A 27012-nucleotide genomic window follows, 5' to 3' on the forward strand; every position below is an offset into this window, starting at 1 on the left:
GAGATGGATCTGCAGTGATGTTTCCTGCCCGTTTCCTGACTCTGGAAATGTATAAGTCCTGAATGGAGGGCAGGTTGGCACCAATGATCTTTTCTGCAATGACTGTTGTATCATCAGCGAACTTCAGTAGTTTGACAGATGGGTCTCCTGAGGTGCAGTCGTTGGTGTAGAGGGAGAAGAGCAGTGGGGAGAGCACACACCCCTGGGGGGCGCCAGTGCTGATAGTCCGGGATCTGGATGTGATGTTCCCCAGCCTCACCTGCTGACTCCTGTCAGTCAGGAAGTCTGTGATCCACTGACAGGTGGAGGCTGGCACAGTGAGCTGGGTGAGTTTGGTGCTGAGGATGTCCGGGATGATGGTGTTGAACGCTGAGATGAAGTCCACGAACAGGATCCTTAAATATGTCCCGGGGGACCGGGATGACTGTGGAGCGTTTGAAGCAGGAGGGAACTTCACACAGCTCCAGGGATCTGTTGAAGATCTGTGTGAAGATGGGGGCCAGCTGGTCTGCACAGATTTTCAGGCACGATGGTGACACACCGTCAGGTCCAGGAGCCTTCTTGATCTTCTGCCTTTGGAAGAGGTGGCTCACGTCCTTTTCACAGATCATGAGTGCAGATGAGAGGTCAGAGAGGGGTGTGTCAGAGGCGGAAGGTGACTGTTTGAAGATGGTGTTTGAATAGGGGAGAGGTGTGACTGAGGGCTTTTCAAACCTACAATAAAAACTATACAGCTCGTCTGTCAGTTGTTGAGTACCAGCAGTGTTGGGGGATGGTCTCTCCACACTGACGCAGGGTCGCTGGCTGCAAAGCTGTTATTTAGCTTTTCAGCGTAGCTCCTCTTTGCCGCTTTGATCTCTTTAGGTAGCGTGTTCCTGGCCTGGTTATACAAGAATCTGTACCGACTTCTGAAGGCCTCCTCTTTGGTCTGATGAAGCTGCCTGAGTTTCGCTATGAACCAGGGTTTTTGGTTATTGTATGTGCGGAAGGTTTTAGTCGTCCTCACAAAAACTGATGTAAGATGTCACAGTGTCAGTTAGTTTGTCCAGGTCAGTGGCTGCAGCCTCAAAAACACTCCAGTCAGGTGAAATGTAAACAGCGACCAGAACAATTGAGGAAAACTCCCGCAGTGAATAAAATGGTTTACAGTTTATGAATAATGTTTCTAAGTGGGGGCTGCATGATTTCTTCAACACTGTGACATCTGCGCACCAACCTTCGTTTATGTAGAGACAGAGTCCGCCTCCCCTTGTTTTTCTCGTGAGCTCCCTTTCACTATCCGCACACATGAGATTAAATCCCGGTGGCTGAAGTGCGCTGTCCAGGATGTGCAGGGAGAGCCAAGATTCAGTAAAACAGAGGCCGGCAGATCTGCAGAAGTCCGTGTTATTTCTGTTCAAGTTGAACCCACTAGTGATAGCTTGAGAGGGCAAAGCCTATGAACCTATGGTTCTATTTTATTTTAGATGCTATTTATGGTATAGATATTTAGATTATATTAGAAATAGACCACTGTTTAATTATTGGCTCATTCAAAGAACTTAACTCTTATTAACTCTTTTATAAGCAGTTTAATGCATATATGAAGGTATTGGGAAAATATAAGAGAAGTTATGGAAAAAGGGGTAACAATTTAGAATCTTACAGAGAACTTTTACTATAGTTTTCTCTTAACTATTGTGCTCATATTCTGTTATTACAGGTCATACCTGTAATAATGACCTACTGAGAAATAACCTGGACCTATCAATGAAGATGGAGTGATGATGTCACTTATTAATTCCAATGTGGTTTTGTTTCATAATTTCTTAATAACAACAAACAAACAAACTACATTGCCCTTTCTAATTATGGTGTACAACGACTGTGTACATCTGTGTGTTTACTTCAGAGCAAATGTTCAAGGGACATTGTGTTCTCATGGATACTGTCGGCTTCTCTCAGCCATCACTGTCCTATCGGGTTTTGGACAATGTAAGCAAAGAGGACGGCGCAAGAGTCGTGATTGTTGTCGCCATTCTGGGAGCCAATGGGAAGGCAGTGATTCAGGTACTCACTTTCAGCCGACAAAGAAGTGTTCGGAGCAGGTAAGGTAGTTAGCTTGTTAACTTCCATTAATACAGATTGTATATCAGTCACTTTTATTATATTTTTGTGTGTATGCCAGAAATGTGTAATAACATTAATGTAAAGACATGTATATCATAAGTTGGTAACAATAAGTTAGCCAGGTCAGCCAACATTATATTAACAAAAGTTTTCTAAAACAGCAACACAGTGCTAAAGAACAAGATATCTTCTATTTTTACCAGGAAAACTTAGTGATACCTAAGCCAGTCGTCCACCAATAAAAAGTGTTGTTGAATCACTGAAGAGGCATGATGTGGACAAGACCACCTTTGTCCATAGAAGCATCATTGCAGAGTTACGTAAAGCCCCCGACATACTTGCTTTTTGGCAATGCGGAGGCGTACAGGCGTCGGCGACAAACAGTATCGTTCACATACTTGCCTGCATACTTTTCGTGTACCTGAAGGATAAAACATGATTCCACTAGAGGGCAGATCAGGGCCGGATCATCCCTCGCCGACACCGGATTATCTTCCTTGACAATCTCCAAATTTGCACAACATAAACAAACCAAACATAGCAAACCTCAAGGAACTGTCAGTGGAAACCAAAGTCACCAACCGAGTAAAAAGTAATAAATCACAGCTAGTAGTGTGTTCGGCCCCCATGTGCCTGTATGCATTCCTGTCAAAATCTGGGCAAGCTCCTGATGAGATGGCGGATGGTGTCCTGGGGGATCTTCTCGTAGACCTGGATCAGGGCATTAGTGAGCTCCTGGACTGTTGCGCTTCTTGGCAACCTTGGAAGCACCTATACATAACATCTCAGAGGATCTCAATTGGATTTAGGTCTGGGAAACATGAGGGCCAGTCAATGGCATCAGTTCCTTCATCATCCAGGAACTGCCTAGACACTCTGGCCACATGAGGCCGGGCATTGTCCTGCATCAGGAGGAACCCAGGGCCCAGTGTACCAGCGTCAGGTCTGACAATGGCTGTGAGGATTTCATACCTAACAGTAGTCCTCCAAGGATATGCCTCCTCAGACCATCACTGACCCAGCACCAAACCGGTCATGCTGAATGATGTTGCAGGCAGCATAACGTTCACAACGGCGTCTCCAGACTCTTTCACATCTGTCACATGTGCTCAGTGTGAATCTGCTCTATTCTGTGAAGAGAACTGTGGCAGACCTGCTAATTCTGGAGTTCTCTGGCGAATGCCAATTGAGCTGCATGGTGCTGGGCTATGAGCACAGATCCCACAAGAGGATGTTGGGCCCTCATGCCACCCACATGGAGTCAGTTTCTGACAGTTTGGACAGAAACATGCACACCAGTAGTTGGCTGGAGCTCATTTTGTAGGGATCTGGCCGTGCTCGTCTTGTTCCTCCTCACATAAAGGAGCAAATACTGGTCCTGCTGCTGGGTTCTATAGTCCCGTCCAGCTCTCCTCATGTGTCCTAGTATCTCCTTCATGCTCTTGAGACTGTGCTGGGAGATACAGCAAACCTACTTGCGACAGCACACATGGATGTGCCATCCTGGAGGAGCTGGAATACCTGTGCAACCTGAATGTGCTGCAGGTACCGCCTCATGCTACCAGTAGTGACAAGGACCGTAGCAAAACGCAAAACTAGAGAACAACATTCTGTTGCCACCACCTGGTAAACCATTCCCTTTTGGAGGTTGTCCTGCTGTTACCACTCCTGTGCACTTGTTGTCACCTTCATTTGCACCAAACAAGTGACAGTGATTCACAATTGTGTATGCTTACTAACTGTATAGATTGATATACCTGAGGTTTAACTGACATGATGTAATGATTAGGGCTGGGCATTGGTACTTGATACCTTTAAGCTATCGACGAAAAGAGTTCAGTACCGAATATCATCAAAACTTCCCCAGTCAAACGAATACTGCATTCCATCCTTTTTGTAACCAGATCAGGCAAAAAAATACTATTTGGTTTTGCTTGGTTTTGCTTGCAGCCAAACATGACTTTTTTACCTGCTTATGTGCCCACATGGCGCTTGAAAGCCTCAGCATTGGTTGCGGTCTCAGGCATGTTCATCGCTGTTTCAAGTTTATCACCACAAATTTGGTTTTCCGTTAGTTTTATCTTCTGATATCCTTTAACACTACTCTGTACAGTTTTATTTGCAATTCACATCCCTTGTCACTGATCGATTGCTGCATTCTATCATATCAGTTCAACACTTTTGTGGTGCAGCAGCGCATCAAGTTGATTTTCCTCACGGAGCCTCCGGCTGCTTCTCAGATGTAGTCGTGTGATTGGTTGGATGTGCAGGCTTTCCTTTCCTTTCCTTGCTTCTTTACAGTTTTTAGTCTAGCTTGTTTGTTTAAACTGACTCCTTACTCATTTTCTGCTTATTGTCATCTATTTAGAAGGGGTTTGCTACTCACAACTAAAGAAAAAAGCACTCACAGAGATCTTTCAATTCAGTTCTTCAAGATTTATTGATCCAAAGTTAACAAAATTATTCTCCGTGGTGGTCTTTCAATAAACAATCCTGAACAAAGATCAAAAACTTAACTTAAATTCCTTTTCCATAACTCACAGTGATCACTAAACTATTTCACTCCTTTCTTATTCAAATACAAAAATCTCCCAAGCTGTCGTCCTTCCTCTGACGATGCTACACATGAGGATGAGCTGATTAGGATGAGGAGCAATTTGATACAATTCCCCCTATTTTTTTTATAGCAGTTATTTCAAATAATAAAAAAGTAAAAAAAATAGATTACCTGGCTTGTCCATAACAACAATAAAAATTATAACAATTAACTACTCTGACTTTAACAGGTGGCATTTTACGCAAGGTATCGAATGAAGTACTCTATTGGTATCGGTATTACTTTAAGGGTACTTATTTTGGTACTGGTATCATAAAATTTTACCCAGCCCTAGTGATGATTAAGTGTTTCCTTTTTTTTTTTTGAGTGTATTTGATTTTGTGTTCCCCATTAGTCATACAAAATTATAAATATATTTCAAAGTAATAGTAATGTGTTCTAGATTAACATTAAAACATACAGTAATCATTTTAATCTTAAAACTTAAAACTTAAAACTTGCGTTACACCTGTTTTTTATTTATCTCTTGTCACTGTCAGAACTATATGTGTGGCATTGTCAGTTTTATGTCGGTCAGGAAAGCTAAACTTAAATTACCAAGGGTGCTCTGCTGCCCGTTAGGAATCAATCTAGGTTATTGGACCATTTCCATCCTCACAGCAGTTTACAGCTCTCCTCAAAGTGGAACACCTAACACACAAATGGCAAATGCACACATATAGTACACACCTATGTGTAATAACAACAAAAATACATTTTATTATACATTATTATTTAAACACACTACACAGAAAAAATTAAAAAATTACTTTAATGGCATTTTAAAGTCTGTGAGGGGCTTGGTCTAAAATGAAGCAGAGATGCACTTTCAGTAAGGTGAGTTTTGACTTTTTAAATATGGAGTCTTGGGAGAGAATTCAAGGGAAGGCCAATTATTTTTGATGCAGTGTGAGTGACGCAAATTAGTTTGTTCCTGTTGAGAACAGTAGAGGAGAATGGGTTGGAGTATGCTGGAGGTAAGTGTTAGTTGGAGGTAGTTGTTAGTGCACCATTGTGTGAGGTGGGAGATGGAGTCTTGGTAGGCTAAGGCAGAATTATTGTCATTGAGGAGTGCAAATACGGCATTGTCATCAGAGTATTTGAAGTATGTCGTGACAGGTGAGGGATTTACACAGTTGTTGGAGCAGAGGGTGAATGAGAAGGGGTTGGTGATGATGATTGACTAGTCTGCCGTGCCTACCCTGAATAATTGAGGCCTGTCACTGTGGAAATCCAGTGGATGAGGGGTGGTGGGATGTGGAAGTGGTGAAGTTTCCTGATCATCTGATGGCTCTGGGTTGTGTTAAAAGCAGAACTGAAGTATTTGAAAAGGAGTCGTTGCTTGGTGTTTCCACGTGTGGCAGGAGGGAGTGACGGAAGCATGCCACTGTCAAAGGTTACTTTAACTACCATAAGGTTGGTGATGTGGGGTTAAGGGAAGGAGCACAGAGGAAACGTCTTTTCTGTGCTCTGTTTTTTTGTTTTTTTGTTGGAATTCAGTGGAATGTGCTGTTTTGCTAATATGTTTGCTGGTTTTGAGATGAAGCGATGAAGAGATGATATTTAAAATGACAGATAAAACACTTTGCATGTATGATAGAAATGACTCTCAAAGAATGTATTGCTGGAAACTAGATTTAGAGTTTATGGAGGGTTGTGTTTAAATAACTGATCTACTCTTTTGGTTATTAAATATCATGACTGCATAGATTTCACTACTGTTGATTGGAGACAGGCCTTTTAATGAGAACTTGTTAGTCAGCCTTCATTTTGACACTCCTCCTTTGTTACTCTTTACCCCTGGAACATAGGCTGCAGTGCACAGACTAAGAAGGAACATGTTTGGCAGTGAATACAGTCACAGGAAAAAGTATGTGAACCCTTTGGAATTACTTGTATTTATGCTTAAATTGGTCATAAAATGTGATCTAAACTTTATCTAAGTCACAACAATAGACAAACACAGTCTGCTTAAACTTATGCCACACAAACAATGATGTGTTTCCATGTTTTTATTGAACATACCACGTAAACCTTTACAGAACATTGTGGGAAAAGTATGAGAACCCTGGATATAATAACTCGTTGAACCTCTCTTGGCGGCAATAACCTCAACCACCTGTTTCCTGTAGTTGCAGATCAGACCTGAACAACGGTCAGGAGGAATTTTGGACCATTCCTCTTTACAAAACTGTTCAGTTCAGCAATATTCTTGGGATGTCTGGTGTGAATTGCTCTCTTGAGGTCATGCCACAGCATCTCAATAGGGTTGAGGTCAGGACTCTGACTGGGCCACTCCAGAAGTTGTATTTTCTTCTGCTGAAGCCATTCTGTTCTTGGTTTACTTCTGTGCTTTGGGTCGTTGTCCTGTTGCATCACCCATCTTCTGTTGAGCTTCAATTAGCGGACAGATGAAACAGAATATTTTGCCAGTAGTGCTGTGGAACACCCAGATGCTCTTTTGCAAACTTCAGACATGCAGCAGTGTTTTTTTTTTTGGACAGCAGTGGCTTCCACCTTTGTGTCCTCCCATGAACTCCATTCTTGTTCAGTGTTTGATGTATTGTAGAGTTGTCAACAGAGATGTTAGCATGTTCCATCCTTCTAAACCTCATTGAGCATTCTGTGCTGTGCTCGTAAAGTCGTCTTTGCAGGATGGCCACTCCTGGGGAGAGTAGCAACACAACAGTACTGAATTTTCTCTATTTATAGACTATTTGTCTTACTGTGGACTGATGAACAACAAGGCATTAGAGATACTTTTTAACCCTGTGGCTGTGTTTGCAAAGTAAGAACAAATTGGACAGGGTTGTTACACTGGGTGACAAAATAATTTGCACATTATGTCCTCATAAAATTATGTTTTTTTATGATGCTTATGTTTTACGTTATATTATGTATGGTTGTTGATGTTCTATTGATATTAGTTTATGCTCTTTGTGTGAAGTTAATTCTCTTGGACAATAAAGGTGTCAGTAATTCATTCAATAGTTGCAAAAACATCAAAACCTGTTTTTCTAGTCATGCCAATGTAATATTTCAAACTGCCAATGTCAGACAAACACAACACGTCATCATAATTTTCACTTTCAGTGTTGTAAAACAGAAATGTCTTCCACTTGCTTAAAGTAAGTGGAGGAGGCTACATAAATAACCCTTTCTGAGTTTGAAAGTTCTGTTGTGGGGTAGTGGAGTTTATAGTCTCCTGAGTATCTCTCAGAGCGATTCCTACGAGTGATTCTGCATAAATATGGGCCCAGAGAGGAGATGGGTCTTATCAAAAATGAAGGGGATTGTGTTGATGGCATGGTGGCAAGCATGTTAACTGAAAGATCCACAGGTTGAAATACTCGATCTCCCAGAGTGAGGGGAGTTTAAGGGGAAAGTTGAGAGACGTAGAGGATTTGTTCAGAAAGATGACAGGATGGAGTTGCAGATGTGTGAGTGTGACATTTTGGGACGTTTTAGGGGTTTCTGGAGTTTGTTATAATGAAAAGGACTGGGATGACCAGAACCAGACTTTATGTGATGAGAGTTACAAGTGTTGTAAGTGTTGTCCCAAGCCTATTAGGATTGGCTACAATAAACAAGATCAAATGCTGATCCTGTAATCCTGTGATAAATCATTTTCACATGATACACTACACTGTGTCTTAAAGGCATAACTGCGACCTGAAGTGTTAATTTATGTTTATTTATTTCTATATTTTTCTACATTTTCTGATATTTATCATCGTTATGTCTTTTTTATTAAAGAATTTGGTGTTATATGTTTGTTTTTATTTTTAGAATTTGATAAAACAGTAATTTGGATAATAGGAAAAATGGAGACTGTGATTCAGGTCATGTGACTTAGACACTACCTATTAAGCAAACGTGTGAGTGCTCTTCCAATTTAACTCACTGGACCTGAAGAAGCCATAGGCAACACGTGTTGTTAACAATCCCCATCCATCGACTCAACCCTTCCTCCTAGCATTCTTAGTTTTTACTCAGAATTCACCACCACCTCATCCACCAATGACCCATCAGGGCAGACAAGCCTCTCCAACATTTCTATCCACTCTCCACACCCCCAGAGTCAACCTCAAACAAAGCAAAGCAGACCGGCTCGACCTCAGATTATGTTTGTTTGATTGTTTGATTGTGTGTGCTCTATGTCGAACCATGAATTATAGGTGTGGGATGCATGGATACATCTGGAAAGATAATGACTGATAGGCCAGATAGTTATAACAGATGTTGTGTGCCTGTAATCCTCCTTAAAATTTTGTTTTTTATAGATAATTTTTCAGTAGAATTGTTTTATATGACAGTGTCCAGTTTGTTTAAACACTTGGTAGGATGTATAGATGTCTGACAGAAAATGATGAGACAGAAACATTTAACTGTACTTTAACTGTTATTTCATCTTAAACTTTTACACAATATTAACATAAAATATTTTCCTATTATTATTTTATCTCAGTCTTAATTCAGAAAATGGGTCTGCCACACAGGACTACACGATAGAAGCTACCTCCCAGAGGGATTACGCTCCCATTTCATTTCGGAATATCATTTAGAGAAAAATGGGTCTACCGTACAGGACTAGAAAACTCATAGAGGAGTTACTCCTTGGTCTAGACTCAGGTGCCACTCAGGGAAATGTTTTACAGAAATTCTCTCTACTTTAAACCGAATAAATATATATGTGAATACAAGTTTCTTTTGTTGTGCACACAAGAGAGAGGGCTCATATGGAAAAATCAGTTAGAGACTGCTCTAATTAAGGTAATTAATTATGTTTGTTTAAACAGACTCTGGAAAAGTATCTGTTTTACTACTGCTCAGTCTCACTGCTGCTTTTGATACCACTGACTATAACATTCTCATAGGTAGACTTGAGAACTGGGTGGGACTCTCAGTAACTGTGTGAAAATGGTTCAGTTCATACCCACAAGGAAGACACTATCTTGTCGAAAGAGAAAATAATATTTCTAAGAGAATGCCATTACCTGTGGTGTCCCCCAGGGGTTGATTCTTGAGCAGCTCTTCTTTAATTTATACATGCTTCCTCTTTACCAATTCCTACTAGAGTAAGTAAAATTTTACCACAGCTATGCAGATGATACTGATTTACTTGAACTTGTCTCCAACTAAGTGCCAAACAACTGTGATTACCTTGACTTATTTTGAAAGTGCCTTGAGCACATCAGTAACTGAATGGGACAAAACTTGCAGTTTAATAACGATTAAACAGTGATTATTTTTTTCGGGAATTGCTGTGAGAGGCTCAGATTGGCTGCCTATATCTGGATTAGAGAGTTCTGAAATCCAAAGAACTAGCGTTTAACCTTAGTGTACAAATGGACATTGTCATTGTTTTAATCTTGTTTTATTATCTATTGTCTTTTATTTTTCTGAAGTATGTTTGTACATCTGTAAAGCAGTTTGAAAGACCACAGTGTATGAGAGGTGCCCTGCCTTAGCTAGTGAAAAGCAAAAGAAAAGCAAAACTTAAGTAATCTCACATCATTTTAAAACAAAGTCTCCGAACATGTCTAGTAATAATTGGTACTCCATACACACACATTACTATCTTGACAGCTCAAGGTGAAAATGACACTAGTATCTGTTGTTATTTGCCCTGACCCTGCAGGTAGTTTGACACCACCGCAGTGTAACAGTAATGCAGTTTCCACGAGAGCCTGCTCCTTTTCATCAGTCTTTAGACACATGCAATAACTTTGATGCTGACAGAGATAAAAGTATGCAGAAGAATGTGTCCATAAGTTCTGCTTTCTCTTAGTAAACTTCAACACAATATGATGTGCTTTGTCCCTTTCCAAAATATACTTTATTTCACATTTTGTCTGTTTCTTTTCCAGAATAAAGAGAGAGAGCGTATGAGGGAGCGGGAGAAGGCGGCAAGGGAGAGGGAGGCACGTTACAGCAATGGTCATCTCTTCACCTCCTTGACAGTGTCAGGAACCACGCTCTGTTCAGCATGCAACAAGAGTATTACTGCCAAGGAGGCACTCAGCTGCCCTAGTAAGTAACACAGTTATTGCACTTCTGTATATTCATATATGCTAAGAGGTGGGTAGAGTAGCAAACACAAACTCAGTAAGAGTATGAAGGTATCGTCTCGGGTTACGTATGTAACCCTTGTTCCCCGAGAAGGGGAACGAGACACTGCGTCGGTGACGACACTATGGGAACGAGATACCCACTTAGGCCGCGCCGAAACCCCGCTTGCCCCCAGCGTGCAGAACCTGAAGGCACGACTGGGAGGGAAGCGCATGGGTGCCGGGTGCAGAAGGAAGATCCAGACTGTAAAACCAGATAAAAGTGTGAGGGGTGGCCCAGCCAGCCGTGTCACACAAATCCTGGAGTGCCTCTGCGAGGAGGGCCCTAGAAGCCGCCATGCCTCGAGTAGAGTGCGCCCTTATGGCCACAGGTGAAGGCAAACCGCGCACCTGATAGGTCAGGGAAATAGTCTGAACGATCCAGTTGCTGATAGTGTGTTTAGAAGCGGGGAGCCCAGCCTTGGGGGACCCGAAACACACCAGCAACTGGTCTGCTTTCCTCCACCGGGAAGACCTCAGAGGGTAAATACTCAGTGCTCTGACAGGGCAGAGCAGATGAAGTCTCCCGTCCTCCGCTGTCACATGAGGTGGGGGATGAAACGCCTGCAGCACCGTGGACCCTGCCAATCTGGCCGGAACCTTAGGAACATAACCTGGACCGGGGTGCAGGATGGCCCTGACCCTACCCGGGGCAAACTCCAGGCATCGGGGAGAAACCGAAAGTGCCTAGAGATCCCCCACCCTCCTCAGAGAGGTGATAGCGAGGAGAAAGGTCATCTTAAGGGTCAGGTGCTTGGCCTCAGCCGACTCCAGGGGTTTGAAGGGGGCCTCAGCCAGCGCTTCGAGAACCACTGCCAGGTCCCAGGTGGGAACCCTGGAACGAGTCACGGGTCTCATCCTCCGGGCTCCACGGAGGAAGCGCACGACCAGTGAAAGCCTCCCCAAGGGCCCATCACTCAGAGGGGCGTGGAATGCTGCAATGGCAGCCACATACACTTTGAGCGTGGACAGGGAGAGGCCAGCAGAGAAACGGTGCTGGAGGAACTCCAGTATCACGATTACCGAGCAGGTAACTGGGTCCACCGCCCATTCTCTGCACCAGGTGGTGAACACATTCCACTTTAGGCCGTACATCCTTCTCGTGGACGGGGCTCTGGAGCTGAGCAGCGTCTCGACTGCTCCTGTCATCAGGCCCGCCTCCAGGAACTGCGCCCCCTCAGGGGCCAGACCCATAGCTGCCACAGGGCGGGGTGCGGATGAAAGATCCGGCCCTCCGCCTGGGACACCAGGTCTCTCCTCAGAGGGACCTGCCAGGGCGGGCCCTCGAGGAGTGATATTAAATCCGAGAACCACACTCGTGCCGGCCAAAACGGGGCTACTAGTAGTAGACTGACGCCGTCCTGGCGGACCCACTCCAGAACCCCCGGGAGCAGAGCGACTGGGGGAAATGCATACAGACGCAGCCTCGGTCACGTCTGCACCATGGCATCCAGCCCTAGCGGGGCTGGGGGCGAAAGGGAGAACCACAGGGCACAGTGCGTAGTCTCTCGAGACGCAAACAAGTCCACGTCTATGGGGCCGATCTCTTCGCATAATAACTCCACCACCTCGGGGTGGAGTCTCCATTCCCCGGGCCTCAGCCCCTGTCTCGACAGCAGGTCTGCTCCCTGATTCTGGGTCCCAGGGACGTACATTGCTCTGAGGGACAGCAGTCTCTGCTGGGACCACAGGAGGATCTGATGTGCCAGTTTGCATAACGGGCGCAAGCGCAGAACCCCCTGGTGATTCAATTAGGCCACCACTGCCGTATTGTCGGTTCTGACAAGGATGTGGCGACCGCGGAGAGCGGGCAGACAACTCCTCAGAGTTCTGAATACCGCCTACCTTTCCAGGCAATTTATGTGCCAGGAGAAATGATGCTCCTCCAAGGAGCCTCTCACACAGCGGCCGCCCATGACCACGCCCCATCCCGTGAGTGAGGCGTCTGTTGAAATAATTGTTCGGCGAAAGATCGCTCCCAACACGGGACCTTGGGACAGGAACCAAGATTTCCTCCGTAGAGACAGGGAACGAACGCATCTGCTCGTAACCCGTATCAGACGGAGCGGATTTCCCCTCGGGGAGAATCCCTTAGATTTTAGCCACCACTGCAAAGTGTTTTACAGTGATGGCGTGGCCTAACTGCACTCTGGTCACTGAGGCTAAAATGGACTCGATGTGTGCGGGAGACAAGTGGGCCCGCATCGTCGTTGAGTCCCACACCACCCCTAGGAATGTAGTCTGTTGGGCGGGCGTCAGCACGCTCTTCTTCGCGTTGAGCCGCAGCCCCAAACGGTGAAGGTGGGCGAGGACGACATCTCGATGCCGAACCGCTAACTCTCGAGACTGGGCCAGGACGAGCCAGTCGTCGATGTAGTTCAGTATGCGGATGCCCTGGAGCCTCAGCGGGGCCAGAGCTGCATCCATGCATTTGGTGAACGTGCGGGGAGAGAGTGCTAGGCCGAACGGAAGAACCCGATACTGGTAAGCCGCTCTTCTTTTCTCTTCTTTGAAGGCAAACCTCAGGAACTTCCTGTGAGAGGGACGGATGGAGACTGGAAATAAGCGTCTTTGCAGATCTATCGTGACAACCCAATCCTCGGAACGGATGATGGCGGGGATGGTGAGCATACTGAACCTGAATCTCCTCAGAGATTGGTTCAGGGACCGCAGATCCAAAATCGGACGCAACCCATCCGTCCTTCTTGGGAACTATGAAGTACCGGCTGTAGAACCCGGACTCCCTGACTGGCGGGAAAATAAGCTCTCTGGCCCCGTTTTCCAGCAGAGAGCGAACTTCTTGTCCCAGCACCTGGCTCTGCACCGCAGTCCAGACCACCCCGTTGAACTTCTGCAGGGGGTGGACCCGGAACTGCAGCCTGTAGCCATCCACTACGGTGCGCAGGACCCACGGGGAAATATTTGGAAGGCTCCGCCATGCTTCCACGAAATCCGCTAAGGGAACCAACCCCTCGGGGCTGGTGGCCGGAGTTATGCGTAGGTTCCCGGTGGCACCCTGAAGCGGAGAACCGCCAGGGAAACTCACCGGCGACCCACGGTGTGTGAGCCCGATCGTTTCCCAGCTGCAACCCCTCGAGGCGGGCAGACTGGTGAGAGCTCGCTGGCGGCTAGCGTGTCCCGAGCGCCAAGACGGCGGGAAGCCTGTTGCCTGAGCCGCCACGAGGGATGGGGACCTCGGTCAGTCTCTCTCGGGGGGTGGTGGTGGTGGGCCCCCCTACTCGAAACCTCAGGACCTCTTCCCCGAGCCCGGTTTGTTGAGAGGGACTACAGGAAGTGACGCTTAGCTTCTGGCTCCGGCGGTAGGAGCTAGCCGAGGGCTGAGCTCGTCTCACTTCAGCCGTCGCCGTCCTGGACCCAGACCGGCGGGGGAGATATTGCTCAAACGCCTCTCCCTGCCTTCGGCGTGCTGAAACCTGCTGACGACAGCATCCACTGCCTCACCAAACAGGCCAGTAGGAGAGAGGGGCACATCCAGGAGAAAAGCCTTCTCCTTCCCCTGGATGCCCGAGAGGTTGAGCCACAGATGGCGTTCCGTAGCCACTGAAACGGGCCGTCTCCTTGGTAACACAGAGTGTTAAGTCCGTAGCTCTACGGAGCTCAGTCAGGTCCTCCTCAGAGGGACCTCCCCCTAGGTCACAGTCTTTGAGAAGATCGGCCTGGTACGCCTGCAAGGTGGCCATGGTGTGCAGGCTTGCACCAGCTCGCCCCGCTGCCAAAGCGGATGTCGTCCGACACGGCTTGGTGGGGAGCGCCGGCGTCTGAAGGAATTAAGCGAGGGTGGGAGAAAGATAGCTCGTAAGTGCTTCCTCCACCCGAGGCATCGTTCCAAAGCCATGCTGCTTAGTTTCTGTCACGCTGCTGTAGTGTAGTGTGATTACCAGACATGGTCTCTACTGCTTTGTCAGGATTTCCAGGTAAGACAACAACTTTCTCAATAGTGGAGCTTCCAAACATACTCAGAGTGCCTGCTGAATAAAAAAAGGCTAATGTGTCCTGTGTGCCGACGTGATTATATATCCCTCCGGTTACGCCGTCACACGCTACCGTTCTAGCAACACCAATAGGATTGGAGTAATTTCATTCATAGTTCAGCCCTGCCACGCCCAGAGGGGTTCCCATTGTGTCGTCACCGACGCAGTTCAAGTTCCCTCAAAGGGGAACTTAATCCTACATTTCCCATAAGGCTACTCAATCGCATGTATTTGTTAGACCCTGCCTGCTTAGTAAATACTGTTTTTGTAACACGAGGGTTGGTGGTTAAATACCAAGCTCAATAGATGCAGCTATTTAAATGTGTAGTCTCCAAGCCCAAGACAAAATAACCCTGATGACATCAGCAAGAATATTTCGGACTTGACAAAGCTCCACTAGAGCCACAGAAGACACTATACGACTGGTTTACCAGCCCTGTAGAACTCCTCATGACCAGTAAGCACAGCTTTGTGTGTAAGAACCGTGAAATTTCACATTTCATAAAAACACTGCAAATAAGGTGCAACAACTAAAATGTGGATATTATTTGAAGTGAAAGAACCCTTTAATGGCTTTACCTGACACATGAAATCGACTGGGTCTGCTGCCCTTGCCAAAAGGCGGGTTATTTCCTCCATGTTGCTGTAATACTGCAGCTGTGCCTTGCTCAGTGGCACTCCATTACTGTATACAGTCACTCTTACATTCCCTGCAGGAAAATCTGCAACAGAAAACATACCGAAACTGTTAACTGGCTGGGCTAAAACTGATACAGAAGTATTTTGTTAATCATACATTTATTATTTCGTATTATATTGTTCACCTGGTGCCTTGACACACAGGATCCGCTCATTCCAGCAGACAGGCTTCACTCTCAGCATCTGCTTCTCACCAGTGAACTCAACATCGGCGTCGCTGCCAACCGCCTCATTTTTCAAGAGAATGAACACTTCCATAGGGCTCTGCCAAAGAGACAGTACAGTGAACTGCAGTGTAGTCAATGTAAGGGATGCTTCATGAAAAAAAGAAATTGCTTACTACTGATTAGATGACTGTCTCACCCCGCATGGAACTCTGGAAGGAACAACCACAATGCTAGATCTGACACTGTGGGCTCCAGTTGACTGCATTTGTCCAGCCCTTTGCTCTGATCCTGATGGTTTTTGTATGAAGGCGTTGACATTTGCTGCTGAGGGTGACATGCCTACAAAAGATAGGACTTTAAACCTCATGCTGAATTATGCACCAGTGATGTCTTAGATTCAGATGCAATGAGCTATTGAGGTGCATTTTTAACCATGCTAGCGGCACGGGTTACCACTTTTGTCCAGACTGAAATAAAACCAACAAGTTTTGTTCAAACATTCATGGTCCCCAGAAGATGAATCATACTGGCTTTGGTGATCCTCTGACCTTTTGTACCACAAAGAGGTTCTATTTTATGGTTTTGAGTTAAATGTCTGATATAAAATTGCTATAAAATTAGTACCCAAGTCCCCCTATTTGTTTTTTTTCCTAATTAGCAAATGTTAGCATGCTAACAAACTGTAGTAAGATGGTGAAAAATGGTAAACATTACACCTGCCTAGATATAGCATTAAGAAACAGTATACCTGCTGGCATGTTCACTTTGTCATTGTGAGTACGTTAGCATTCCTTTAGCTCAACACACCTTGTCATTTAAAACCGACTTAAGCTAAAATTACCTTAAATTAAAAACTCGATTAAAAAAAAAATGATTCAAATAAAAAATTGAAATATAAAAGGTCTTGTACTTTTCATTTATATTAGTGGTGGCTCATTGTTATGAGTCATGAAGTGTACTTGCTTCAGCCGCGTGCACAATAACTCATCAAACACGAGTTGCCTGTGTGCTAACAAACAAACAGCATCATCTCATATGAATAGGGAAGGTACTTCTGGGTTAATATATAACTGTTCGTGGGATCCTGGCCTGAACCACTTCACTGTATCAGTGCAATGGAGTGATGCAGAGTGCACTTGAATTTGCATGGCTCCTGATGAGTAGTCAGTCATGGCCCAAGAGGAAACACTGGCTATTTGCATCCGATGTTCCTCCTGCGCACACACCTGTTTAAATACAAGCCCCCCCCCCCTCCTCTGCTTTATGATTTTATACAAATAGTGCAATTAGGAAAATCAGGGAAGGAGGTAGAGGATAATTGGCCAGGCAGATGAGGACATGCTAAAGATACACACGGTTGAGATACACACAAACATGTCTGCAGCTGGTGCTAAACAAAAATTGGATGTCAATCTTCAGTGCACACAATTCTCAGGAAAAAAGTCAGCAAAAAGGTTTCCGAGCTGCTGCTCAGGCACAAATAATGAGCATTCTTTTCCCCTCACATTTATGCCAGGGGAACCGCGAGTCCATGTGAATTTTTTCCTGAAGAAACAACATGTTGAAGAGGGTGATTATGTTCTGGGTTTTCAAGACTGGGACGCACACTGTGGCTAAATCTGTTTTACTGGCAAGCATTAGGATATTTGTTAATGGTGGCAAACAGGCTGTGACTGATATTGCTGTGTTTTTGTATTTTTTTTAAACTGTCAATCAGTGCCACCTGACTCCTGTGTAATGACTTTGAGACACATTTTACTCCAATTCAGCATACATGAATTAATTTTATTTGAACAATTATTATGTTAAAGTTTCAGTGGGTATTTTCAATGCATGCTCTAAATAATATTGTCAAGATTAAAATTATGTTGGAAACACTTAAATTGGAATAACACTTAAATACAAACAAAAAATATCAAATATTAGAGGGAAACTTTTGTGGAATTTCATACCTCACTGGTTCCTGAAATTAAGTCAGGGACCTGCAGAGGTCTTTTAGGGCGTCCTAAAGGTCCAGAGTAAATGACACAATTAAGTGAATTTCACAGTTAATTCATTCTGCAGAACTGGCGGAGGTGGAATAATAAGAGTACGTATCCCTTCCCTTCTGTAATACAGCCAGTACTAAATCAAATAAAGCAAGACTGTTATCAACAGGTGGTCAGTGATGTTTGAGGGTCCACAAAAAACTCAAAATGAAAACCTTTTTGGAGCCAATGCCATACCTTTTCTCACAATGTCAGTCACAGTGGACAGATACTCATGAGCATCTTGTTCACTGGAGATCTGCAGGCACTCATCGCCATTCAGGGGCACCAGCTCCAGCAGTGGGGTCAGACTCTCCACCCCACACAGCAGCACCACCACATGAGCAGCGGGACTCAATACACGGGCCAGGAAGAGGCGCCGCATCTTGCACAAACACTCTAGCATGCCCTTAGAAAGGATCAGGAGCTTGCATGTGTACCGGGCCAGAATGAGGAAGTCGTCCCGCCAGCTGGACACTGTAGCAATGTCGTAGCAGCAGATTCCAGCCTCTGCGATTGGACCAGTGAAGACTGAATGCAGGTACGTGGCCCATTGCTCTGCCTCTGTCTCATAGATGATTAACAGCTCCTCAGCTACAAGAAAAAAAATATTTGTTCAGAAATGTGAAAAAAAAAAATCACTTCATCATTTCTGTGAGTTCAGTAAAAACACCATATTATCACTACTTTTAATAATGCATTTAGGCTGCAAAAGATATATTTATAGCAACTATAGTTTCCAGAGTTTTCAACTGTTCCAAATAGTGAAAAAATACTTTTGCTGTCACTCTCAGTGTAGCATATTAAAATGTAACTCTTTGTAGAGGATGCAGTGAAATGGCTTAGCTGTCATTGCAAATTGTGCTGTTGATGTTGCTTTGACACTGACATATTCAAAAACAGCCACAAATAGACATTTTACTTTGCCATTGTTCCAAGATATATTGTGCCAATTTTAACCAAAATGTTGCCCTGAGCATTGCAGAGAATCATAAATCAGCCAGACTTCTATATTAAAGCAATTAATCATTTTCATTACCCCAGTAAAAAAATCTTTGTAGTAATGAATTCATGAATAAATAATGCAATTGGACAGCTTACCTGACTGGCTCATGGCTACAGTGCTGTTTGTCTGCCGATCTCACTTCACAGTGACATGGAAAACAGCACTGCTATTGACAGGAGGAGCTCAGATAAGAGGGAGTTTCCTGCTACGCCGAAGGGGATAAAGAAATTAGACTTTTTTTTAAAGTGAACATAGAGCCTGCTCTCTGCTCTGGTGACAATGAAGAAGCACGGGTGTACTACAGCACTAGTTCAATGGCAGAAATTCCAAGTGTTTTAGTCAGTGGAATTAAATGTTCTTCGTACTATTTGAATGTGTTGGGAAATTCCCAAAACAGATTATGTGATTTGGATCAAGGGTTTGTCATCCAGATTTAGTTTTGCTATCAACGTGTTGCTGGTACTGTCACTAACAAACCTGGTACACAAAATGGGTAGTTACAAATGTATATTGATAAAATATGAAATCATAAAAAGCAAATATCTAGATAATAATTTTTCACTGAAGAGGGTGGTACAGTAGGATTAAAAAAAGGGTCACTGTATGTATAATTATAACATTTTTCAGTTTGAGAAATGAACTTTGGCTGGAGAATTTTTGAGTGATTCCTTATTTTCTTATTATATAACACTATATATATGTTTATGGAATAAAAACTTCCAAAGCTACAGTGCAAGTAGCCCAAACTGAAACTGAAATAGAAACAAAAAAAAGCCCATCCAAAATAATATAATCCTAATAAACAACAAAGGTCATTGTCAAGCAGAAAACAGATGATCAGAAAGTGAAAAAAACGTGAGTCTCAGACTTGACCACAGTTTAATTAAGTCTGCAGAGCCATGGGTGCAAAGCAGAGCCCTACAACCTGAGGTGTGTTAAAACTAATGATGTGGTGTGAATGTCTCCACTACAGGCAGAGATAAAAGGCTGTGGTGTGCTTCTGACCTGTTATGCACAGTCCCTCATTGAGAGAAATGTGAAACTCAGGGGTTCATTAACTGCATCCACCTTCCAAACAACTGACTAATACCACACCAGTGTCTCACTAATAGCAGTTTGCCACCATTTATTTCGTTTGAGCAGTAGTGGGGTATCTGAAATGCTCAAGTGTTAAGGAAATGAGCAGGTGAAAGGTGAAATCTCCTTCTTGCAAATCGCCTGTGCGGTGTAACTGGTGACTCACCAATGAAAGATCACTCTGTTCCCATGGATGCAGAGTCACAAAACTTTCACTTTCTCACATTTTCTGTGTGACTGCACTGATCTAACCACAGAGACATGACATGAAACCTCCCTTTGGATCTGTAGTGAATTCAACTGAACAAAACCTAAATAAACTTCTACAGCAGACAATAAAGCTATCAAAGCCAGCTACTTCTACATAACTAGTAAAATGGAGGCAAACAAATATGGCACGTAAATCATGACTTCCATGAAATAGCCATAATGATATCACCAATGTAAACAGTGAAAAGAGTGAAAGTGCAAATCTTATCCTGAGGATGGTGCTGGAGGAAATCAAAATATCTTTGTGGGAGCATGAATATTCTCAATGTTAGGAAATCTGAGATATCTTAGATTTTGAAATATCTTGTGTGCAATGTTTATTTGGTCCTGAGTGTGGCGCTTGAGGCAAGGAAATAAACAGAAAGATCACTGGGTCACTAAAACTATCAGGATTTATCCTCAGGGAACTATGAAAATCCAATGAAAATCTCACAAAAATCTGGCTACTTTACTTACTGTTTGAGATATTTTTATACTGCTATTGACCAAAAAATGGGGAGAAATCAAAATGACACAGATGAGAATATTTTTTTTAGTTGTCGGGAAATACAGAAAGTTGAAAAGCATAGGCTAAGTCCTGATGAAAATAAAAATTACTCACGGCAAGTAAACAATTTTAATCACAATAACAACATTATAATTAAAAATTATTCACAAATGCTGAATTGGAATCAAACAACTTTAGATGGCAGTGATTAACAGATATCTGTTTTTTTTTAAATAAAAAAACAAAGCAATATATCAGTCTCAACCTATTTAACACCATCACTAAATAATAGATTGACTTTTCATTGCATGCATTTTTACTTACTATCTCAAAATATTGGGTTTTTTATTTGTTATTTTTTTACTACTGACATTTATCACATTCATACATTGGTTTCAGAACATCTTGTTATAGAAGTGCAGTTGAAAATCAGCCAGCTGGCCAACACCTGCATATTAACAGAAATTATGATTATTTTGGATTGTCTTTTTAAATAAAAAGCATTTTAATCTTTTGTCTTATTTTTTTAAATCTTTTTTTTCTGGTAGAAATAGGCTTCCATACTGAGAATGTCTTTCCTAGGTCCAAATGCTTTTCAACTATTTGTTGGTGCTAAACTTATATTTTATCTTCTTGCATTTATGAACATATATTGTGCAAAAACATTTACTTGTTTTTTCATCCCCTGATTATTTTTATTGTGCAAATATATGACGTTGTTATAAGTTATTCATACCAGGACACATTGACACAGAAGCGACCCTTTTTATGTGAATGTGCAGGCTGAGTGGCAGGCTGCCGCTCTCCACCAATAGGAGGAGTCGAGGCCAACTGGGGGCGGGTCCTGGGGGTTAGCAGGTTTGACTGCGCGCTGCGCTCAGACAACTTGATACAGAGTAACAGTAAATCAGACACAGCAGCTCCTACAGCACCAGCAGTGAAATTGTAACCCCGTTGCAAGTATTTTTGGCCGCTGATAGGACCAAGTGAGATCACTGCGGTCTCTTTTCTCGGAGAGACTCAAGAGTTCGGCAAGAGCAACGCAGGGGCCGTTTTCAGTCTCATTTCTGCTATATCTCAATATTATATCACACTGGAAATGTCCGAAAACAAGCCGAATGATGAACCGAAGTTATCTACGACGGACAGGGTGGTGAAATGTAAGTGTAATTTTGCATGCCACACTGAGACGACACGCTACCACAGCTCTCCCTCTGACCAGTGCCAGCAGACTTGAATTCACGGCCGTAGCAGCAGCGGCGGCGGCGGCGGCGGCAACAGCAGCAGCAGCAGCAAATGTAGTCGAAAATTGTTTGCTGGATACGGAGGAAGAAGGGTGTTAGCCGAGCTATGACAGAAGCGGCAAACTAGGAAGTGAGGGCAACTCCAGTTTGTAGACCAGAGCAAGAATTTCTTTTTCTAGAAATGTGTCACATTTCACGATGTCTTTAAACGAGCTGTTTTCATTAACAACGAATACAGCCAGCGGCGTGACAGATGCATGATCATTTGCTTCATGTACACCGTGCACAGCTTTACAGTATGCATGCAGATATTGCACAACCATTGCATCCAACCCAAGGGCGATTTTCCCTCATTTTGCATGCATCACCAAGCATAGTTTTTACCAAGGCTGCTGCTTTTTTTTTCACCATTGCATAATACTACTTGGTGTCGCCTATATTTTGTAATCTCACATTTGGGTGTTCATCGTGTGCTTGTAGTGCTCATGCCATATGGGGTAGTTCTTCCTGCCTTCTGTGTTTACAGGTCTGACATTCCACCTTTGCAGTCTACCATACGAATGCAGTAAAGATCATAATCGAGTCGACCTACCCACGGAGTAGGAGCAATGTAGCCTGCCCAGTTTTATGTCAGCTGACATCTTTTGATGACTTAAAGGCAGTCCTCCACTTAAGTTGCAGTATTAAAGCTTATTCCTGCTTTAAAACATGAGCACTTTAAGTCACTCTAAGTTAAATTGCTCGTCTTGGAAGACAAATCCATAGCCAGTTCCTGAGGAGCAAGATGACAGAATGTGTTTATTTGCGCTGGCTGGTCTTGATCCAGTACTAGATGCAACCATTATCCTCCCCAGCTTCCAGTACATCACAACAGGGCATGTTCAGCGGTCACATACGAGCATAGGAGGGAATTGTTGAGTAATTCTTATTCAGGCTTAGTTGCTAGGATTCAACTGCTTGAAATGATTAGATCATCATTGACCATTAAACATTAAGATTCTGTTGAGAAAGGAAGAAAGGCCACGCTACAGTGTTCAGAAGACCATGACTGGAATCACTGACTATACACTATATTAAAGGCAAGCCTGAGCTCAGGCCCACTAAGCTATATCAAATATAGTTCCACTTCGTTGCTTTCTTAGGCTTAGCTTGTGCCATTTAAAACGGGGGGGAATGTTTAACAAAATGATAACTGCAACAATTTCTTTTCTGAAGCAAGTACAGCTCTAACCAGTAGTGTTATAGCTACATTTAGCTAAAAAAATGGAGTTGAGTGTTAAAAAGAGAGTCACACCATGTCCTGGGTGCTTTTGTAATGAATATTTCAAGAGATCATCCCCCTACAGTCTTCACCAGCTTGAAGGGCAATGAAAAATAGATATGACAAGTACAGGTTTTGAAGAGGTTTAACAATATCACAGGGAGACGTGGTCATACGGATGTGAAGCTACTTTTTTCCCTCCCCTTTCTCACACTGACGAGATGCCATCGCATTGCACGTCTCAATGCTCTCCCCTGCTTAGTGAATGTCTGCAGCGGTCTTAATCAGGTTAAAATGTATTGATTAGTTATTAGAGAGGCTGTTGGGGGAATCTTAAGAGCCCAGTTTCAAGGGCTCACTCTAAAACCTGATGGTGAGATCAGCAAAGTAATTTAACTCATTATTCATTCATCAAGTTTCTAGAAGTCAGTGTTTTGGTAATGCATCAGTATTATGACAACACAGACGCTGCCTGTGTACAAAGCACCTCTCCAAAATAACTGCAGGCTATAGGTGTGAAGTAATTTGTTTTCAGCTGCCTAGTTTGCCCTGCTACAAGGTGTCAGTCCATCTTATCATAAGTGCTTTGCGTCCACCTGTTTTCAAAATGCATTATCGGAATGCTCCTGAAAGCCACTGCCGCATAGTAATTACTCATAGGAGTTTAATCAGCAGAAGAAGTTGCACAATTCTCAACATGTTTTTTATCCCTGACAGAAATACGCTGAAAATACGAGCAATACCCAGTATGCAACAGTTACATTTAATGAACTCCGTCACTTGTCAGTTGTTTGATATTGTTGCTGCATAGAATTCCTGATCATTGGTAGACTGTTGGCACAGGTTTATGCTAATATTTAAAAGCTTTACCTGGATGAGCAGCATTTGAATAAGAATTATGCTGTGACTTGAATGAAAATCCTGATTGTTTTGTGGTCACAACGTTTTGCTATGTAAGCCATGCGTTGGCAGAGATCTATTTTCAGGATTGATCAACCTGTCGATTAATCTTTGGTCCATAAAATGTCAGAAAATAGGGGGAAAAAAGCCTGTCAAAATTTTCCGCAGCTTAAGTTTACATACTCAAATTTCTTATTTTGTTTGCCAAACTGTCCAAAACACAAACATACCAGCAAATATTCACATTAGAGAACCTCAATCAAGTTTTGGCACTTTTACTTTTAAAAGTACTTGAATCAACAATCAAAATAGAGCTTATTACTGATTAATTTTCTGTTTGAGTAATCAGTTTATCAGCAATTTATTTATTTTTTGCTCAGTATCATTCAGTGAACTTAAATCAACTTAGTATTTTCAGCTACTTGTCTTTTTGATATAAAATTTTTGCCAGTAAACTATTCCTATGATTCAATGTGGAAACAAAGACTACAGTTGTATACTGAATCATAGTTCGCCCTAGAGCTTCCCTCAGTTACATTTAAAATAAATAAACAGTTAGTAATATGGTTGTCATGGTGCAATCATGAGAACCACCACGATCCAAAGCAAAACAAGCTCAGAAATGGTGTTTTTCTGTCACCAGCTGAGTAGCTCCGAGCCCCCGATGTAACGCTGGGTCCTCCTCTATGAGTGGGGATGGATAACATCTGACATTTGACTTTTGAGGAGAGAGGCCCCCATGCTCAGACATGCGTGGGCTGGAGAGATGGTGGTGGTGACAGCGGCGCAATGCCAGCCACTGATCCCAGCTGGATAGCCGAGTCATTTATAGAACAGAACATTAAGTAATGCCACATACTTGATCCTTGCCTTACATGTGATCACCTGCGTACATTTCTGCTTCATGTTCATAATCTGGCATGTATGCCATCGCAGTGTTTCTCTTTTATCAGGTACAAACACAGTGTACACAGAGATATAAAATTACCATTTGCCATGGAATTTTCCTCGGGGTGTTGTCATTCGCGGTAATATTTCCTCATTAGCATGCATAAACCTTGTCATTAGCTTTATTTTCATGGGAATAAAGCTAATGACAAGGTTTTAATCCTCTGCCAGTCAGCTGTCTGTAATTTGTAAAGTTTAAATTTCAGTAGAAAGAAGTAAGAAGTAAGATGTCCTATGGTGTTAATTTCATCTTCTGCTAGACAGTCAGTTTTAATCGAGAGCGAATAATGGCGTATGTTTGCTGCTCTGTGGGACGCAGACAAAGCCCTCTAGATGACATCAAACTGTCTTTAAGCATTTGGGGTTCCAATATCCTTGACTGTGTGCCGCAAAAAAGTAAGTGTTTATTGTGAGGATACGAAGATGTTATATGATTATGTTTTTTTTCTCTAATGGATAGAATTGATAATACTAGAGATGAACTGAAAGACAGAAAATGTATCTGCGATAAGTTTCATAATCTATTACTTCTACTATTAGTTTTCTGAGCAAACATGCTAAAAATGTTCCTTAATTCCAGTTTCTAGATTTGTTGTGTTTCTGTATCTCATGTGATAATAAACTGAATAAATTTAAGGTTTGGACTGCTGGTTGGACAAAACAAGCAACTCAAAGTGGTCTTAACGGACTTTAGGAAATTGTGATTGACATTTTCACTATTTTCCCATCATTTTATAAACCAAACAACTCACCAATTGATCATTAATATAATCTGCAGATTAATTGCAAATTGTAAAAGTAATCACTAATTGCAGCACTTCATAATACGAATACCGTTAAAAAATGTTATTATGCCACCACAACATGCAGCCAAATACAGAGGATTTAGCCCACCATACATATTCAATTACACCATAGGTGAAAGGGTGAAAATAATCTGGCTGGCAGTCGCTTCTGTGGTTAATCAGAGCCTGTGATTGGTCAGACAGTTGACCTGTGAAAAAGGAGTGTTTGATCTGAGACATCAGAGCAGGTGCTTAAATAACAATCTGTCCATATCATACCTAGTAATGTGTAATTATTTGCGGAAGGACAAATCATGATCACAATTAATTGTGCAGCCATGTGCCATTATCTAAACCACTCTGTATACTTTGCCAAATGGTCTTGCTTTTAGCTGCTGGCCTCAGTTGATTTTCAGTGTTTTCTTTCCAGACTTACACCTTCTCACGAACAATGAGCTTGCAAGATTAAGGTTGGGTATGCAAGGCTGTTGCTTTCTGTGTGTTTCAAACTTTTCTGAATGAGAAAAAAAAAGTTAGCTGGAGTGAGTCCATTGTCATACGTCTATGGGGATGCCCCTTTTCTCAGCAGTTCACTCAAACCGCTCTGATTATGTCACCTAAAGCAGAAACTGCAGGTGACAAGAAGATAACAGATAAAGTGATTTAAGCCTGTCTTGCCTCGCCTGTTGAGACGCAGAGATTCTTTTGCCGTTTTTTGATAACAGTATAGTGCAACTTGCCGTTGTAGGGAAGACCTGAACTACCTCTGCTGTGATGTGATACTCAGATACACAGTCTGTGGTATTCTGAACCTGAGTAAGTGCAACTTTACCGCTCATTAGATTAAAGAGGAATTAGGCTCTGTTGTGGATTTAGGGCAAAGCAAAGCAGCGGATTTGGACAGATTAAGCTCCATATAGGGGGATAAAGGCAGCTCTGCTCAGAGGTTGTAATCTGACTCCATGCATTAGCTGCTGCTCTTGCTAATTCATGTGAACAAATGGATGTTGGGCCTTGATAAAGCAAAAGGGGGACAAAAAGTGTTTACCTACCTTGGCATTTTGAGATTGTTGCAAAGCCTATGAGTAGAGTTTGGGGATTTGCAAGCCTTTGACTCACATTGTTGATGCCTTTTGAACCAGTGCAGTTTTGTCAGCAGCTGTTTTGTAGCTTATATGTTGATGGACAGAGTTTTACTGTAGCTTTGTATTATTGTGGATCTTCATAAGGTGAACCCCATTTTGCAGTTGACCAAACAGAAAACTTCCGCTCTTGATTGCCGATACCCACAATGGCGTCCGTGAGTCATAGATCATAATATTGTGGCTATTGTA

At 43.0% G+C, this 27012-nt stretch overlaps 1 protein-coding gene across 2 annotated transcripts in view; it reads left to right on the forward strand.

Annotated features, from left to right (window-relative positions):
• Nucleotides 1-27012, forward strand: part of arhgef1a (Rho guanine nucleotide exchange factor (GEF) 1a) — a 107686-nt gene that overhangs the window by 3593 nt on the left and 77081 nt on the right. For both annotated transcript variants that reach the window (XM_046059286.1, XM_046059284.1), the window contains exon 2: nucleotides 10576-10738. In XM_046059286.1, coding sequence (XP_045915242.1) covers nucleotides 10576-10738 — 163 coding nt within the window. The remainder of the gene's footprint in view (nucleotides 1-10575; nucleotides 10739-27012) is intronic.

Source organism: Micropterus dolomieu, linkage group LG09, assembly GCF_021292245.1.
Source record: "Micropterus dolomieu isolate WLL.071019.BEF.003 ecotype Adirondacks linkage group LG09, ASM2129224v1, whole genome shotgun sequence".
Taxonomy (NCBI): domain Eukaryota; kingdom Metazoa; phylum Chordata; class Actinopteri; order Centrarchiformes; family Centrarchidae; genus Micropterus; species Micropterus dolomieu.